The 19,687-nt window shown below is 37.1% G+C and overlaps 1 protein-coding gene across 1 annotated transcript; it reads right to left on the bottom strand.

The window, feature by feature from the left end:
* Positions 1-17,991: 17,991 nt before the first annotated feature.
* Positions 17,992-19,077, bottom strand: LOC149023195 (uncharacterized). The gene has a single exon (XM_089142716.1). The coding sequence runs from the start codon at positions 19,075-19,077 to the stop codon at positions 17,992-17,994; it is 1,086 nt and encodes a 361-aa protein (XP_088998842.1).
* Positions 19,078-19,687: the final 610 nt, after the last annotated feature.

Genomic DNA, 19,687 nt, shown 5'->3' with positions numbered 1-19,687 from the left:
TGGGCCCGATGGTCGAACCCTAGGTCTCAAGATTTACAATTTCCGCTCCCCTCTTAATTTCTAACTTCACATGGTTGGCAAAGTTTGCGATAATCCTCAGCCGTAGGATAACATATATTGAATCTGAGCTGTCCATAGTACCAAGCTCACAGAATTTTCATTATTTTTTAATACTTTAAAGTGGAAATATAGGTTACAAAAAAAAAGGGTGAATAAATAAAGTAGGGAGTTTTGTCGTTAGTGCTACACTAGGCATTTGCCTTTTCCTTCGTTTGGACTCCACAATTAACTGGAATTTTATTTTAGGAAACATGATTAACTAAATTTGAATCCTTGACCAAAGGTTGAAAAACTCAACATTGAGTTTTGCATGTCAATATTGCATCCCCTTGCTTGACATACATTGAGAAAACCATTAGCATTAGCTTAGAATGATCTATATATAAGATTTTATTTTTTTTGGTAAAAATCTATATATAATAAGCTTCTGGACTTACAACTTCTCTCTCTTTGCTTGAGGGTTCTTAATGGTTTCTTCAATTACCCAACTGAAAAATTTCTTGCATACTCCAAATATTTGCTACTAATTATCTCAAAACTCTGGTTCATGCCATATTTTTCACTTCAAATTTTGCTCGCTTGTGCTTCATGTGCATAAACTAGACTGAATTTTCTTTTTACATGAAAATAGCAAATGGCAAGATCCAAATCTAAGCCAAAATTCATTGTCAATCGGATAAAAAAGTGACAGATTTAAGCAAAAAAAGGACCTGCAAGGTCTTGTAGAAGCCGGCATTTTCATCCTGTAAGTGTAAGCAAATAGAGAGACAGTAGTGATGGTGACACGTGCATGCATATATTCAAGAAGAGAAACCCAGTTGAGCTGAGTTGAGCTAGTGGAGTCTACGATAGAGATAGAACATAGATGCTAAATCCCAGTAAACATCAATCCCTATCTCAGATGTCTGTCCTGCATCACAAGTCACCGAGCAGCTCTGGCAGACAATAGGGGGCAAAGCGTTTGGTGCACCCAAAATTTCCACTAAACAAGTTAAGTAATCTTCAACTGTAGCTGAGGTGAGTGTGTGCGTGCGTGCGTAGTAGCTTAGCTCTGTTGTCTTATGCTCTTTGCGCATTTGCTGCTGCTGCTACATGCAAATCTAACACAAACAGCTGAGGAGAGGACCTGAGGTTATTGCCTATCGCGCTTTTTCATTTTTTTGCTACACTACAAAAACCCTAAATTCCGTGTGAGATCGAAATATATAATATAATATGGATTTTTATCTCTCTTGTGCTTTCCGTTTCCGGAAAAAGACATATGCCCGTGCTTTTTGTTTCCAGAAAATGACACTTGCAGCCGTTTGCTTTCCTGCAAATCTCAGGTACCTCCAAAATTCTCCTTCAAAAAAACTGAACTCTACTCCATCACCTTAACTTCAACCTAAAAAAAAGGGGGGGAAATTCCATTATCCTTAAGGTATGTTTGGTTGTGAAAGTAACATGAAAACATAAACGTATGAGATCTATATGTAATATGATAAAATAAATTTGTGAACAAAATTGAAATATTAATTTTATTTTATTGTTTTTTATATTTTTTTACACAATTTCACTTATTTAGTAGAATTTTAAAAATGAAAAGAGTGAGAAAATTAACATATCACATCAATAGATGAGCTTCTTATAGAATTTCATGAAAAAGTTTATACATTTTTTCCCCCTCATTTCAGATTCAACAAACAAACTATGCTAAATAAAACAATGTCATGTAACACAGATCCTGTGCTACCTTCTTTTTTCTTTAGATTATAAATGGTATATTATGGGTAAGGATTATACCATCACGAGTGTTGAATTCGTGACCTTCTCATCAAGAGATGCCCGCCATTACCTCTTCACCATATCATAATTATGTCCATGAGCCACACAATCTATGAAAGAGTTCAAGGCTAATGTGACCACACAGCATTGCAGCTATCTCATAGAATCATGTTGATAAGTTATTGGAAAACAATTTCTGATATTTATTGCTCAAGAAGTTAGAAAATTATTTGATAAAAATATTTTGTTTCAGGTGACTTTTGAAGAGTTGAAATTTATGAAAATTTATATTTCAAGAAACAATTTTGATCAAATAATAATTCTATATTATGTTTGTTTCTCGAAGCAAAGGGTGGGATGGACTAGATTTAAGTGAAAAAGTTTAGATTATTATCGAACGGGTCCTTAATTGGTTATTTTCACATATGAGTCACTTTCCTGTGAAAGAAGCCTAGTTTGTCCAATTTCATGCGTTTGGTTTTAGATTTACCGCTGGTAATTTGTAAAGCAAATCATACTACTATATAAAAGGAAAACCTCCAATACTTGTGGCACGTATATTAGCGGACCTAAATACCCCTCCTTAATAGACATGTACCCTCACAAAGAAACTAAAACAACCCACCACACCCTTTAAAAAATGGTCAAAACTGACAACCTACACACCCCTACTACAAACCAACACACCTTATCAATGGCCAGCTGCCCCAACATACGCAACCATCCGCACTCCTGCCGGGTCAAGAGAAAAAAAACGATGTCCAATCATATTGCGACATAAAACTACACACTCAATCCAATTTTGATATATTCTGGACCATAATACCCCTCCTATGTCTAGGAACCTGCACAAGCTTGAGAAGACACACCTACTCCAAACAGCCAGACACAACAGACATGTCCCTCTGCAAACACCACTTTAGCTTCAAATCCCCAAGACGGCAGGGGAGAGAGAGGCAGATTGAGTTTGAGTTTTGTTCGTAGAGGAAAAACCCTTCATGCCAAAAGCATCACATGGGAGAAGAGCCACCTCCACCGTTACACATTTAACCTACTTCTCTTACTCTTGTTCTGAAACAATCATTTCCTCTTTCAGAGGCATTTTAGTTGCTTATATTCTCCCTTCGTGTGATCTTTACTTCAACTCTTCATGGTGTTTTAGAGAAACATTTACCTGGATACATTAATTTCTTTCTCTCTCTCGCTCCATTATTTTTTGTGTTTTTTTTATCTTGGAAACCTTGTCTTGTTCTGTTGTATCTATACATATTTGATAAAGCTTCATGGGCCTCTTTGGAAATCTATCGAGGAAGATCGATAGAGTCAGTGAAGCTATTTCAGCCTCAACTTGCCATTCTTGAGTGGTGGGGCACTGGGTCTTCAATGTTATTGTCATTATCATGAACAAATGGATCTCCCAGGTATGCATCTGGCCAGGTTTTTAGATTTCACAAACTGCAACTTCTAATACTTCTCTGGGTTTCCTTCTCCTGTGATAGATCCCATGACAATCTTGCAATCTGACCAAAGTGTGACTCGAAGGAGGTTGAGAGACTAGCTACTGGATACGCTGAGCTTGAAAACACTTAAATAATAGAAAAAGCAACTTCATCTTTTTAATTTTATTTAATCAACCCATTAATATTATTCTTTCATGTTTTTCTCTTAAAAGTATTCCTTGTATTCTCTATAAGTAAATATAAGTCATCCCAAATCTACCAATGGACACTAACACCCAAGTACTCCAAAGCTTTATGTGATTCTTTACTAATCAAAGCCTCCCTTATTTTACTTTTCATTTGTAAACCCAAAACCTCTCACTCTTCATCTCTCTTTCCTCCGGTCAAAAAAGTCTTTGTATTTTATTACCAAATTTATACTGAATACTCCCCCCTTCTAATAAGTTATTCATGTCTTTTTTCAATATCGAATTTCTTCTCCAATAAAGAGTTTTTTTTTTGGTGGTTTCAGGGATATATGCAAGATTCTCCATATTAACATTCCAAAATAGGAAGGTATAAACATCAAGTTTGATTTAGTTTTGTACTTGATATCTCTCAAAATATTCTTACAACCATTAAAAAAAACACTTGTAAAGCCTTTTTTCTCCCATGATCTTATTTTCTTTCTCCCAAGATCTTTTCCTTACAATGAAGTATTGTAAAATAAGAAGACAACATAATTAAAAGTGAAAACGAGAAAACAATTCAAATAATCAGACCTAAAAACGAAATTCACTTTTTCTTACTTCTATGTACCATATAAAAAACATTTATCTTACTATTGTGTACAAAAAAAAAACACTTTTGTTACTTCTAAACTGTTTCTTTTCCACTCTAAAAATTTTCATTCTAAATTGTCAATATTAATCCACCTCCCTCTAACCAAAAAAAGCCCGATTACTATTTACATAATTTTACAATGAATAGAGACCTAAAAATGAAAAGACAAACAAAATTGTACACATAAAATAATGTAAAAATAAAAAAGAGGAAAAAAAAAAAATAGCATTCATAAAAGGGAAAGATTGGGAAAAAACTCACAAAAGGATTATCCTTAGATATATAGAGTTTGACAAAAAAATTAGCAAACAAGATTATGGAACTCCTCTAGGCTAAAAAGCCTCAACTCCACCTCTTTTCATTGCTCAAATTCATTTTTGTGCCTCTTCAAATATTGTTTTGGGGAGATTAATATAAGTTATATTTAGACAGGAAAAAAAAAACAAAAACCCCTCAAGTCCACTCCATATATCAAATAATAATAAAAAAACTGCAACGTTTGTCCTAAGGGGGAAAACCAATCAAAGTAACTTCCTTAAACAATCTCTATGGGTTAAATGATCTTATTCCTCTTAGAAAAACTCCTTGGAACCTCAAACTAAAATAAAATAAAATAAAAAACACATCACACAATTCCTAAGACTCCCCTCCACAAAAATTCAACCTCTTAGCTCTCCTTCCCACCCTAATTTCTATCTTTTCAACCATTGCAATTAACTTCAATTAAAAATAAGAAATAAAAAGGAAACAATAAATTAAGATAAATAAGTAAATACAAGTGTTTATTTAAGGAAAAAAGAAGAAGAAGAGCAGTTAATAAGCCACATAAACCCATTCAGTTGATATCCACAGATATAAAGAAACAAAAACCAAAAGAGATGAGAAAAAGAGTAGAAAATAAAAGAGAAAATGAAAATTGGGAAATAGACAAGTTTGATAAATACGAGAACATATCAAGCTGAATTACCTTAGTATTTCACTTTTTAATTATTAAAATTCATAATCAATTACTATAATGTTGCCAATCAAAGCTAAGATAATTAAACATCTTTATCTTTTTATCGTCAGTTATCATCCTTCATTTACATTTAGAAGTCTAGAAAATTCCTCCCATTTAAGAAACATTCAAAATTAATAATTATTTGAATAAAATCAAGAATTAACAGTAGGAATTTACATACGCTATTATTCATTATAATCTATACATCATATTAATCAGATTGATCATAATAATCACGAAACTCCACGTGCAAATGCACGTAAGGTTTTACTAGTTAGTAAAAAAACAAAAAAGAAAATCGAAATGGAAAAAGTGAAAAGACTGAGCGGAAAACCGGGCTCTCAATGCCCGTACTTTCCGGCACTGGTCTAAACCGGGCGCTAAAATCCAACCCGGAACCCCCATGGTCCGTTTTTCACTCTCGCTATCACGGTGACGACAAAGTCAAAGTAGAGTCCCTCCTTTTCACCACAATTGTTGACTGCCACGTAATAGTAAGTAAGCAATAATTTTGACTAAAATACCCTCAATATTACTGCTTCACCTGGTTATTTTCAAGGAGGGTATTATTGTAACAGAAATCATAAGCAAATAAACTGGTTTTCAGAAGAGGGTGGGTTGTGAGTTAAGTGAAGTGGTTACATATTATATATTTACCGATTTAACCCTAGTGGTTGATTTCAACATCAGTTTTTCCGGTTTAGGATTATTAAATCATAAATTCCGGTTTACAGGTCAATTTATGACTAAAATCGCCAAAATGCCTTAAATGACCATATTACCCATAATACCCTTTATAATCAAATATTCAAATTGTCCCTTACGACTAAATCACATAAAATGTCCAAAATACCCTGTATACCATAAATTTCGAATTGTCCCTCGTGAGCAAAATTGCCTTTTGGATCAAAACACCTAAAATGTCGTAATTGACCAAAATACCCTCTAAGACCAAATAACCCAAAATGTTTTTATTTTTATTTTTTTTATTTTTTTTATAGTAAATAAAAACCTTCATATTAAGAAACAAATCTATATTGGTTACACTTAGTACTGTCTGTGTTAGCCAACATAGCTAATTTACTACAAAAGTCTAGTAATGCTGGGGATTTAAATTTGACAAAACCTGTTCTAGGGGCATTCATTAGGGTATTAGCAAAAAATGGCATTATGTGTAGTGGCCAAGCAGAATATGGTGTTGTCAAATGGCACAGCTCTGCCTCTTGGCTACACCAAATTTCCTGTATAGTAATTTGGTGTTTCTTTGCGTGATCCTGTCCGTTCTTGATCGTCATGAGAAGTGCTTCCATCTCTCCACCATTTGAAATTTGTCCTGTGTCCAGATAGTAGAGCCTCCCTTCCAAAATTATCCCCACGCACCATCTTGCTGTCTTTAATAATTCATGATGTATCCCTGCACAAAACATAATTGTTAATTGTGTTGTTTTAATAACATCAAAAAAGCCATTAAAAGCACAATAACTTTCAAGTTTTCTATTTTGCATATTTTCTGATGTGATTTGGGTTTGGCAGCCCTCTTCTATGTGCTCCATAGGGTCCAATTGAGAGTAATTGGCCCATTGTGATATGTTATGTAAAACTCTGTGTGGATTAGGTTGAACATTTGAAAAGCAAACTTTGTTTCTTTCCATCCACAGGAAATAGCATGTAATAATGAAGTAGGAGAGAATCCACCGCTTCCTCCTTATTAGCACAGGCAAATTTAGGAACGTATTCCTACACCATCCTATGATTGACTCATGAGTAATAAACTCAGTTTGTAGTCCGAGCGATCTGGCCGCCCAAATTCGCTTGGTCCAATCACAAGAGAAGAACAGGTGCCAGATCGTTTCTTCTTCCTTTTGACAGAATACACACATCCTGTCACTTTTTACCCATTGTCGCACTATTCCTTTGACTGGTAGACCTGCATTCAACAAACGCCAAAAGAAAGTTTTAAATCTTGGGTGTAAGGGAATTTTCCAAAAGAAGTTCCACCACCTCTTTCCACTCATATCCTCATGTTGTTGTTATCGTTTCCTGAAAAATTCTCCTGCTAGCTTGGATGAAAATTCTCCAGAATTTGAAAGCAATGAAACCCATCTATCATCTTCCTAAACCCTAAACCCTAAACCCTAAATGACCCAAAATGTTGTTTATGACTGAAATGACCAAAGTAAAATCCAAAATGTTGAATATGAGCAACTACCCTAGATGACCAAGATACCCTTTAAGCCAAAATGACCACATTATCCCTAAATGGCAAAAACGTGCTTATGCCCTAATGATCAAAATAATCTTCCTACCTAGAACATTCAAAATGACCAGAATACCCTTTATGCCCATATTGACCAAATTATCCTTAAACGAATACCCAAATGACCAAAATAATAGGCCCATAACATTCAAAATGACCAGAATACCCTTCATGCCCAGAATGACCAAATTATCCCTAATGACCAAAATGTGTTTATGCCCAAATGACCAAAATAACCTTCCTGTCCGGATCATTCAAAATGACCAAAATAACTAAAATACCCTTCTGCACAGAACATTCAAAATGACCAGAACGTCTTCTACAAATTTTCTTTTCTCTTTTTTGGCCCAAAATTGTTCTTGCTATTGTGACTAACATTCTCAAAATTCTTAAATGCCAAATCTGATTTTGATTTTCAAATAAAAACCGAACAAAAAAGTTTCATTAACAATTTACAAATGAAAAGGAGAAAAACAAATGAGTGAACCATCTGAAACACCAGGTCTTCAACCACATGAATAACATTAAAAATATATTCATTGAAGCATAAAACCTACTGTAGATGTGAGCAAGAAAAGGAAACCAAAATCTGGAAAGAATCCCACCAAAGAATCAAAAAGGGAAAACTAGAAAACAAAAGCCTAAATTACCTAAAGGGATTCAATTAAAGCTATTATTTCTATGAAAAGTTATTTTTGTTGTTTTTTTATGAATCGTTTAATTCTCTCAATAGTCTTTTATGAATTCTTGGCGTTCATATATCACTTCATATGCTCTCCATCAATACTCTTACATCCACTTAGCCGTGGTGAGAAGACACCATTTCAAGTATATGGGTGTTTGTGCTGCGTGTAAAGAGGGGAGAGGGAGAGAGAGAGAGAGAGAAAGTTTTGTTTTTCTTGGGTATCGTAGACTCTCATTGTGTTTAGTTTCAAGAGTCAATTTAATTGTTTCTGGGTAACCGTGTGCATGTGTCTTCATGATGGCTGCCTCAATTTTTTTAGCATTTTCCTGCAAAGTGGTCGGCAAAAGGGTCTTCTTCTCTCTTCTTTTCCCCCATCAATCTATTCATCTTTATTCTTCATCACTGACCTTCTCTCTCTCTTCTCTCCACTCACTGAGTCAATCACGTACAGCGTATGTATAAGTATAAGTTGTACTCACAAAAATAAAAGTAATCATTATAGTGATCTCTTTCCACTCATTAAGAAAATAAATTCAAAAAGCTTCAAACCAATGGCTCGTTACCCTTTTTCCGTTTTGTTTTTTTTTTCAACAATCTCAAACAAGATTGTTTCCATTTTTATTTTTCAACGATCCGTTTCGATTTTTTCTTTTACCAATCTGACTAACAAAACACCACAAGAAAAGAAACCTTAACAATATTAAACAGCTTAGAATTATTTTTATTGTAGCCACCTGGTAAAACTAGTTGGAAAAATTAGTAGTGATTCTCTCATGATTTTAAATTTTGAAAGTCGAATCTTAATAAGGTGTAATGAGTATAATGCCCCTCTCTTACCCAATCCCTAGGTAGGTGAAAAGATTCTTCCTTCACTCATTTTCTTCATACACCTCGTCGAAAACCGCCCACCACTTCCCCCTGCCACCTTCTCCCCCTATCGAAAATTAGGCTTTTAGGTTTAGGCTTTAGGTTTGATTACATAATCTTGTTTGGTTAGTCCATCTCAATACAGAAACTAACTCAATTAATGGTGATGATGAGCAAGCTATGGGGATGCATAACAGAAGCCCATAAGAAAATCACAACATATTGTTCATTACATTTGTAAGGGATGAATCAAGTTGGAAGCCTTCCACCACCTTCATTTTCCATATGTTGTACATTGTTGGCCTACAAGTATGAACCAACTGAACCCCTCCTTCAACAACAAAACCCAAATTTTATAGAAATAGAAACTGAGAGAGGGAGATAGAAAGTTACATTGAAAATGCAAACAAGAAAACAGATATCACATTTCCTATAACTTATGTCAAGAATAAATTAAAAAAATAGATATGTGTACATTCTTAATAGTGATTTTACGAAAAAAATCTGATTTATTTATGTAAAAAGTAGAGGAAATAAATGTATTCTTGAGCTTAATGCGCGAAAACAATGAGGGATTAGCTCAAGGAGTACTAAAAAAGGTGCTAACGGCAGTGGGACTCCTGCGGGTAATGAGAAGATTAAAAAATGAAGCCCATTTCTTTGAAATCCCACAATAGTAATGCCAATAAAAATCGGAAATGAGAGACCCAAAGTAATGAGAAAATGACTTGTAACTGTGAAGCTATAAGGTATCATACCCTGGGGATTACAAAATAACGAAAAAGTAAAAGTGACCGAGATGCGAGGGGAAAACTTTTGTTTAACATTTCCGGAAAGACCACCTATTTGTTCATTTACCGTGTTTGGCACGAAATCATGAATAAGCTCTACCAAGGATTGCCAAGCATTTGGTACTGAATTTCCCCCTCCCTTTTTAGTAACAAAATGAACCAGAAGTAGGACCAAACTGAGAGTTAACAACATAGACAAAGATGGATTTGTGAATGAGAAATACAAGTTTCCTATATTCATAGGAATCAATGGGAGAATGACAAATTGCTCAACTGGGCTGTTGGGCATAATCGTAAGAAACACTTTGAATTTCATCCCTGTAGTTCCGCAGTTCCACTTCATGCTCTAAAAATGAAGAAAGACTTGTCTAACATCGCCGGTTGGGTTGGTCCGACCAAGAAAGGCATGGGAGCAAAGAATCCACTCCCTCAGCGAAGAAGTGCCGTCCTGAGCAAATTCAATTATTACAACCGTTGGTCGTGGCCCTTTAGAGTAAGTTGCCAAGCAACGGCTAGCGCGCCCTTTAGAGTAAGTAAAGTGCGGTAGCGCATCTAGCAATCAAACTACTTCGCCAAATTCTTAGGGTTTGGCAGAGTCAAGGCAACATGAAATATTCCCTCTCTGTTGGGGCTCAGGATGGCACTTCTTCGCGGAAGGACTTGCTTGGTTCTCGCTTGGGCCGATTTAAGTAAAGACTGGCTACCTATAAAGATCCATCACTGCACACTTTCTATATATCTGTCTCCATTATCGGCTGCATGCTCTAGTTATGAATCGGGTATAGAACCAATGGGGATGCTTGGTTACAATTCCGAATCCGTGCTTTTATTAAAGCTTTAATTTTTGTTGTTTTTTATGTCGAAACGGTCTTTATCCATGGGCAAAAAGGTCGAAAAGATCTCTACTAAGCAATGGGTGCAAAAGACATTCACATCCAAGATCAATTCTACAAATAAGAGAAAAAAAGGGTGAGGAAGGAAAAAGGGGCTCGTTTTGCAAGAAGATAAAAACAAAGATATGGGTGCAACGTCGTCAGAAAAAGCTCTTGGATTGGAGAAGTTAATAAAGATTGCTGTTACTGAAGCGGGGAAGGAGTTGGACAGATCAGAGGGAAATCAAACTACTGCAACTTCAATAGACACATGGAAAGATGGAGCCAAAATAAATGATTCCTTGAGGAATGATCCTAATGAGTTTATAGTGGTGAATGACTCTCTGCAGGAGAAGACTGAGTTTGGTAAGCATCTAGATGGGAATGCGGTTACACCAAGTGAGTTTCATCTCTCGAGGAGGAGGGCCAACGTCGGACGGTAGAGAGAGAACTCGACGTGAAGCTATTCTCAAAGATAATCCAGTGAATGCAGCTATGGAGGGTGATCATTTTGAGATGTTGAAGAGGGGCTTAAAAAGTGAAAAAAGATCCCCTTTATGCAGCCCTAATAAAGCCGAGATTCTTGAAGATTGGGTTAACAATCTAACTCTCGATCAGGCTATTGAGAAGCTAAAAAAACTCTCGAGAGAGAGAAGTTAACAACTTGGTTACGAATGTTTACGGAGAAGAGATGTCAGGAGATGAAGATGAAGGTCTGTTTGAAGACAATGACAAGAAATCCGGAAAGAGGCTGCTGCTTCAGAAGTTGGGGAAAAGGATGCTTACTAGGTCCAAAGTTAGGACCACGAGATGAGGCGAAAACAAAGCTATCCAATTAATGGATACCGTTCCGGTATGGAACATCAAAGGGGGGACTAAGCCCCCCTATTGGGGGCCGTAGATTAAAGGAGTGGATTCGCCAGAATAGATGCTGTAGTAGCCATCTCAGAGCCTATGATCAATGCATTAGAATGTGAAAGAATTTATATCGGATTGAGGCAATCTTCTAAACCCATCACTAATGAGAATTTCATATATAAAATATGGCTTTTCTGGGATGAATGCATTGAAGTGCTTGACTCGGTTGTAGCAGATCAGATTCTCTCTCTTAAGGTATGATATAAACCTCTGAATGGATTTTTCTGTGCATCATTCATAAATGCTAAATGCAACAAAGTAGAAAGGAGGTTGCTTTGGGAGGAAAGGCATGCTATTGCTCAGTCACTTTCTATTCCCTGGATGATTGCTGGTGATTTAAATATCATCCAAAATCCGAATGAGAAGATTGGGGGTGCGGGTTCGGACTAAAATGCTATCTATGAGTTTCGTAGTTGTGTTGAAAATCTGGGGCTAGTGGATGGTGGCTTCGCTGGTAGAAAATGAACTTGGTGTAATAACCAAGAAGGTGCAAGGTCCATCTGGGCCATATTGGACAGGGTTATCATTCATGACAAAAATGCTCTTCATGACTAAAATATCATTCATATACAATACCAAATACCCTACTCACAATGACAAAAATATCCTTCATGACAAAAATGCCCTTCATGACTAAAATACCATTCATATAGAAAAATTACTAGAATACCCATAATGCCCAAAATACCAAACAAGTCCAGAATGAACAAATATAAAAAACTGACCCTAAACAATTGGACCCACAGTAGTGTCATCTACCTCTAAATTGTTTGAATAGAGAATAGAACGGTATCTTGAATTTAGGCTGAATTTAGGCTGAGTAGAAGTAGGCAGTCCGTGAGTGTTTGCATTCCAGCCTACTAAGACCAAACTGTTGAGGAAAATGGAAAACCAAAGAAATAATTTTTTTTCTTCTCAAGCTCGGGTGCAAAGACCTAGCATTTTCTTTTAGCGATTGGCAATGCCAAAGGAAGCTTGGATCATTCTTGCTATTATGACTAGGTCTGGTCAAATATGATTTTAGTTATCAAATACAATATAAAACAAAAAGCTCACTAACAAATGAAAAGTGGGAAAAGACAGTCTTCATCAATTACATATAACAAGATCAGATAATAACATTCGAAGCAGTAAACCTATACATTTGAGCAAGAAAATACCAATTTTTTCCAGATAAATCAACGAACTTCAACAAGAAAACCAAAATCTGGAGAGGCATTAAATCGTCAGGCCCCCAGAATTCCACCAAGAGAGAGGAAATCTAAATCTCTAAGAAGCCCTCAAAAACAAACAATAAAGTCGTTCCAGCGTCAATGCTAACATCCGAGCCTCCTAAACCCTTAAAAAAATTCCTGGGCGATGGAACATTTGAAACGGATAAATGCAGCACACCAGATTTTTTTCTTCCAGATAAATCAACGAACTTCAACAAGAAATCCAAAATCTGGAAAGGAGACACCCAGAATTGTTAGCGCACCCAAAATCTCACCAACGATAACATTGATTTAAAAAAGGAGACAAAACGGTAAACACCGGTTCTCAGTCTTGACAAACTAATTGAAAAAGGTAAAACAAAAGAAGCCAAAATTATCGATCACCTAGCACCATAGCCACTCACCAATTTCCACAATCCAAATATGGAGACAAAACCGCAAGGAAGAACAAAAGAGAAGCAAAGGTTCGATCGCCAACCCCCAAAAGCCAAACGAAAGAGAACAGAAAGGGTAAATAGAGAAACTAAGTCCCGTCTCAAGTTGATATTACTCCCCAAATCAGTACCTCCACACAACGAGAAAACCCCAAACCCCCAACCCTAGGAACATACAATTATTCGGAATCATCTGAGTTGGTTGGTGCCATGGGGGAAGCATCTGGACTTCATGGAGTGTGTTACCATTATGACTTGCATTGGATTAGAAACCCCGACATGCTCCAGTACTCATGCCAATGGTTGTGGTGAGAGAGTGTTGACTTAAACCTTAGCCATGGTTTGTGAGCTAGGTGTGGACTTACCCCTTTACCCAGGATCCCAACAGAGGTATCCAGACCGTGAAGAATCAGAGTGACTAGCTACCCAGAGGAGGGCTGGTGTATATCTTAAAGCATGTCAACTGTTAGAGACTTGCACAGTTAGATCTTAGTAGCATTCATACTTTTGCATTTCATATATATCATATATGCATTGCTGATGGTGTTGACATATGGATGAGATTTAAGTTGTTCTTACTGAGTTCGTCAAAACTCATTCCTTTATTTCCATGTTATTTTAGTTTGTACAGAAGGAGGCCATGCGACGGACATTGGATTGGTACCCCATGAAGGAGCCTTCTCGTATGAAGAAGATGTGGCACCGTCAATGGGAGATGGAGATAGCTTGTGCGGGAGCTCCTGCGGATGCATGGAATGCACTTATAGCACCCATTGATGGACAAAGGAGACAAGTGACCAGACATTTTGCTAACCGTCTGGAGAAGAATTGGAGAACCCCCTTCCTTACTAAGTTAGAAGACCAGTTCTTAGCTTTAGAGAAAGAATCTGGAAAGAATATTATTTAATTTATTTTGATTGCTTCCGCTGAACTCTTTATTCTTTTTTATCATTGAATCTTTCCTTTATTATTTTATTGGAGTATTTGGACTCTTGTAATCTCTTTATTAATTATTGCATTTATTCTTGCTCATGATTATCTATTACTTGCATTTATTATTATTGATAGTAAGACCGTGGATCCTGTGATGGTTCACTCCCACAGGTTGTCGGGCGGGTAACCGAGACCGGCGGGTGGGGTGTGACACATCATCAATCTCATTTCATTTTGCATCATGTTATGTTGTGTCATCATGCTTTATTGAGTTGCTATGGATATAACTTGCCATGATGAGTTCTTTTGAACTCACTTCTTTTTGCAAACATCTTTGTTAGATTATTCTACAGGTACTGACGAGTATGAAGGCCAGTATTACGAAGCGCAAGCCGATGATGCATACTACTCTCAAGGTGCTAGCGGTTACGAAGATTACAGTGAAGATCTCTCGTGTGATCATGTTGCATACCAGGATTAACCCTATCTTGGGGTGGAAGTGGCCGTTTTTAGTTTCTCTAGTTTATGTTTATGAAGACGTCATTTATAAGACGAAAGTGAGGTCCGTCTTCGGCGGCGATATCTGGAACTAGATCACACCAATCTTAGCATTCTCGATACAAGTTAGGCCACCAGCGGTATGGCTAACTTTCTTGTCAAAAACAAACCTTTAACAAGCTTTGTGTCATCAACGGTACCGCCAAGCTTCTTCACGATCTTGAAGTCACGGAGATCGACTAGATCTGGTTTCGCAGGGTCCACGACGGAGAGAACAGCTTCGACCGCGAGAGGAGACAGAAGAGTTGAGTACTGACTAACGACTTTGCTATTCAGAGAAGTGCTAGCGGACTTACAAGCGAATCGAGATCGGTGAGCTCCACAGGGACGGCCATGGCAGTGAGCACATCGACGGCCTTCTAAGACGCTTTGTGGAGAGAATCTGAGATAACGATTGGGTGGATTCCACTATTTAGGAGAGTTTGGCACTGCTTCAGAAGAGCAATGGCGATAACAACACCAGTTGTGGTGCCGTCGCGACAATTATTGAACTAAAACCCTAACCCTATAAATGCAAGTGATGCAGAGATGTGAACCCTGAACCCCCTAAAACCCTAATGACCAAATTGCCCTTTATGACTAAAAACGCCAAAATACCTTGTAAGACCAAATCACCTAAAATCCTTTATGTCCAAAATACCCTTTATATTAAAAAAAATCAAATTGTACCTCATGAGCAAAATCCCCTTTCGGATCAAATCACCTAAAATGTCCTAAATTATGAAAATACCATCTAGGACGAAATGACCCAAAATGTTGTTTATGATTGAAATGACCAAAGTAAAATTCCAAACTGTCTCGTACAAGCAAACTACCCTAGATGACCAAAATACCCTTTATGCCAAAATGACCAAATTATCCCTAAATGACCCAAATAACCTTCCTGTCTATAACATTCAAAATGACCAAAATACCCTTTATGCCAAAATGACAAAATGTGCTTATGCCTTAATGACCTAAATAAGCTTCTTGCCCAGAGCATTCAAAATGAACAGAATACCCTTCATGCACATAACATTCAAAATGACCAGAATACCCTTCAAACCCAAAACATTCAAATTGAACAGAATACCCTTCATATCCAGAACATTCAAATTGAACATAATACCCTTATCACTAAATGACCAAAATAATAAAATACCTTAAACAAGCGTACCCAAAAAATGTGCGGAAATGTCTTCTACAATTGTTCTTGCTTTTTCATTTTTTTTTGCCCAAAATTGTTCTTGCTATTGTGACTAACATTTTCAAATTTCTTAAGGGCTAAATCTAATTTTAATTTTCAAATAAAAACCCAACAAAAAAGTTTTATTAACAATTAATAAATGAAAAGGAGAAAAACAAATGAGTGAACCATCTCAAACACCAAGACTTCAACCACATGAGCAAGAAAACCTACTGTAGATATGAGCAAGAAAATTCAGAAAGTAAACCAAAACCCTAGATTGAAAAGAGGAAACAAAAAAACAAAAGGCTAAATTACCAATTTCACCATAGATTGAAAACAAAACGCAGAAGATTGATAGCTCCAAAAATCACAAAACCATGCTCAGATTCAAAAAACGCAGGGACGAAAAGACCGCAAATCTGAATTCGAAGACTGCAGATCTGGAAAGAAAATTTTCAGTTCTGAAGCGAAAATTACCAAGAAAAACTCTGAACCAAAGCACGAAACGTGGATGCACAAACCCCAAAATCGGAACTCAACGTTTGCAAATGCCATTGTTGAAGAAACCCTAATAGAGAATACCTAGATATGAAGAAGATGAGGACAAACATCCACCTACAAGAGCGGCGGCAAGTCCTCTAACCAGTGTATACTAAACCCTAATTTGTAACTTACACGAGCTTATAACCTCCTAAGGAGGTCTGTGGAAGAATATCTGCCAGATACCAGGAAGGCTTTGAGTTTTTTTTTTTATTTTCACGTTTCTTCTAGTCACAAAAATAAGAGTAATCATTTCTCCACTCATTATTTTCCGTCTCTTTCTTCGTTTTTTATTTTTTTCAACGATCTCAAACAAGATTGTTTCCATTTTTAATTTTCAACGATCCGTTTCGATTTTTTCTTTTATCGATCCGACTAACAAAACACCACAAGAAATAAAAAATAAAAGTAGATTTAGAATCGGTGGAAGAGAAGACAAAAATAAAAAAATAAAACCTTTTTTTTCAGCGTTGACGTATTGGTGTGAAGTGGGTTGAAAGAAAGACCTATTAGCAATTGTCTCTGCTACTTGAACCTGGGTTCAGCAGAACCTCATGCAAGTATCACAGACCACCCAATCCAAAACTTCACTAGCTAATGCCACCTTGGCCCTGAAAATTCAGTTACCAAGCTTACAAGTAGACCACGCTAACACCTCCTTCCAAGAGCTTCGAGCAGGGGCCCTAAAGCCATTAAAGTGCAGAAGAGCTCTCCAAATGGTCCGACTATAAGAGCAAGCAAATAACAAGTGATCATGAGACTCTATCGCCACACCACACAACCTACATGCGGGGTTATTGATGACACCCCAAGCTGTGAGAGATTGCTCAGCAGGAAGTCTTTCCCGTGTTGCTAGCCAAGTAATATAACTGAACCGAACTAGAACCATTGACTTCCAAATGAGGTTAACCTATTGCACCTTGGGCAATTGCTGCCGAACCAAATGGTACGCTCCCTTTATGAAGAAAGAGCCAAAAGGAGACAGAATCCAAATAGGCAAATCATGAGGGATGCGATGCCACACTTTGATTGACTGGATGTCATGCCACCTAGACTAAATAGCAGCATCAACCGAAGGATTAATCCACTCATTAGAAGAAGGGTGAGATTGTCATTGGGGTGGTGGCCTAAGGCCTCAATCAATCCAATCGATGAGCAAGGCTACCGCTCAATAGCCGTGGATTGAACCATAACCAAGTGTTAGCCCCATCTTTAATAAGATAGCGAATGCCGAGAGTTGCAATAGGTCTAAGGCTAAGAATTCTTCGAAAAATGAGAGCACCAGCGGTCCAGCAGGGACTTGAATAGACCAAATTGAATCATTTGCTAGCCACCGGTGCCTAACATAGGAGCTCCAACATGAAAAGGTCTTACTTACAAAAAGCCAGATATAGCGGAGTGTTATCAACGTTTCCAACCACAATCTCTGAACCGGAATAAGCCAATTGAACCAAAGCCAGGATTCAAGCTTGGGCAAGGGTGGTTCGCTTCTCGGATAAGGCACTTCTCAGGGATCTTCCCCTCAGAGAAGTTGTGTAATGAATGACATGTCAGTGACACACAACTACCCTCTTATGACATCTTGGTAAAGGTGGGGAGACTGAGGAATTCTATACATATAATACTTATTCAATATTCATTTCAGCATTTAATACACTAAGGATCTTTGATATCCGGCTGCGGATATAGAAGTTTCTGACTCACTCAAAGCTCTCCTCGAGCCCTTAACCGACACCTCATTTATCCCACAACAAACATGGTGTGTCGCTCCAGTGTCCAGCCACCATTCCTTTGGATTTGAGTTTATCAAGTTGACTTCAGATACCACCACGGAGAGACTCATATCAGACAATTCATATGTGGCATTGTCAACCAAGTTGGTCTCTTTCTTCTTATTCCTTTTTGGCAATCTACAATTTGCTGATTTGTGACCCATCTTGTCACAATTAAAACATTTTCCTTGGAACATTGGTTTCTTAGAAATTCCACCTTTAGGTCCCATATTGAAACCCGACTTGTGTTTACCTTTCTTATTCTTGGAGCTTTCATCACACTCCACCACATTCGCCTTGGCAACAACAAGGTTGGAGAACTTCCTCTCCAAGCCTTTATTGTCTTCTTCTATGGGAAGTCTAACAATTAGATCTTCAACATTCATCTCTTTCCTTTTGTGCTTCAAATAGTTCTTAAAGTTTTTCCATCCAGGGGGTAGCTTTTCAATGATTGCAGCTACTTGGAAAGACTCACTCATGGTCATTCCTTCGGCATGAATTTCATAAATGATTGTTTGGAGTTCTTGAACTTGACTCATCATAGTCTTTGAGTCTATCATCTTGAAATTCAAGAACTGGCCCACAAGAAACTTTTTGGCACCAGCATCCTCAGATCTGTACTTATGGTCTAAGGACACCCAAAGTTCCTTGGCAGAACCCTTTGGACTATACACACTATAGAGTGCATCAATTAAACCGTTCAGAACATAGTTTCGGCATACGAAATCAAATTGTTTCCATGAGTCCATCGTTTGAGCATTTGAACCATCCTTACCATCAGTGGGAGGATCCTCTTTTAAGAATCTCGCAAGATTCAAAGTTGTTAAATAAAATAACATCTTTTGTTGCCAAGTTTTAAAGTTTAGTCCTCCAAACTTTTCAAGTTTCTCATGGTTATTCACTGGAATCGAGACCGATTGATTCGTTGCCTTAGGAGCCTTCACATTCATGTTATCTCCCATATTTCAACCTGAACAAAATCTATTTTAAGATTGTTGGCCAAATTGATAGTAAATCAGGAGAATAATATATTATCAGGAGAAACTAGAAGACAATAGTCAAAATATTAGAATAACTACCTAGAAGTAGTTCTAACATAGATTAGAATCAGATAATTACAGTAAGAGTAAATCATAGTATCATGCTAGATCAAATCACTGGAAATACAACATATGGTCTAAGGAAAGAGTAGAGTGAATGGGAATTCACTGACTATGAGGGTTCGAAACTAGGCCATTACAGTAGTGTAAGACCTTCCTCACAATCAAAGCAAATAGTAAAAACAGTAGAGCAAGTAAATCAATCAAGTATGGGATTGAATACTAATCTTGTAGAAGTAGATCAATGGAGGAACTTTACTTGGATGCTTGGAATCAACCTTGGGCTTGAAGAGGAGGCTCTAGGGTTCTTCTCACGTTCTCCAAGAGTTAAGAGGCATAGTGTTTCGATTTAGTTCAAAGTTACATATAAATAGGACTTCAAAACCTAAAACTTCCAAAAATACACAATTCTGTCCGGAGGCTGCCTCGGGATCAACCAAAGGGTTCCCCCCTACAAGTTGCTGAATTTTGA

The sequence above is a fragment of the Hakea prostrata genome, chromosome 2 (assembly GCF_041222555.1).
Source record: "Hakea prostrata isolate BN-2017 chromosome 2, UWA_Hpros_2, whole genome shotgun sequence".
Taxonomy (NCBI): Eukaryota; Viridiplantae; Streptophyta; class Magnoliopsida; order Proteales; family Proteaceae; genus Hakea; species Hakea prostrata.
This window is presented reverse-complemented; position numbering and strand designations above follow the sequence as displayed.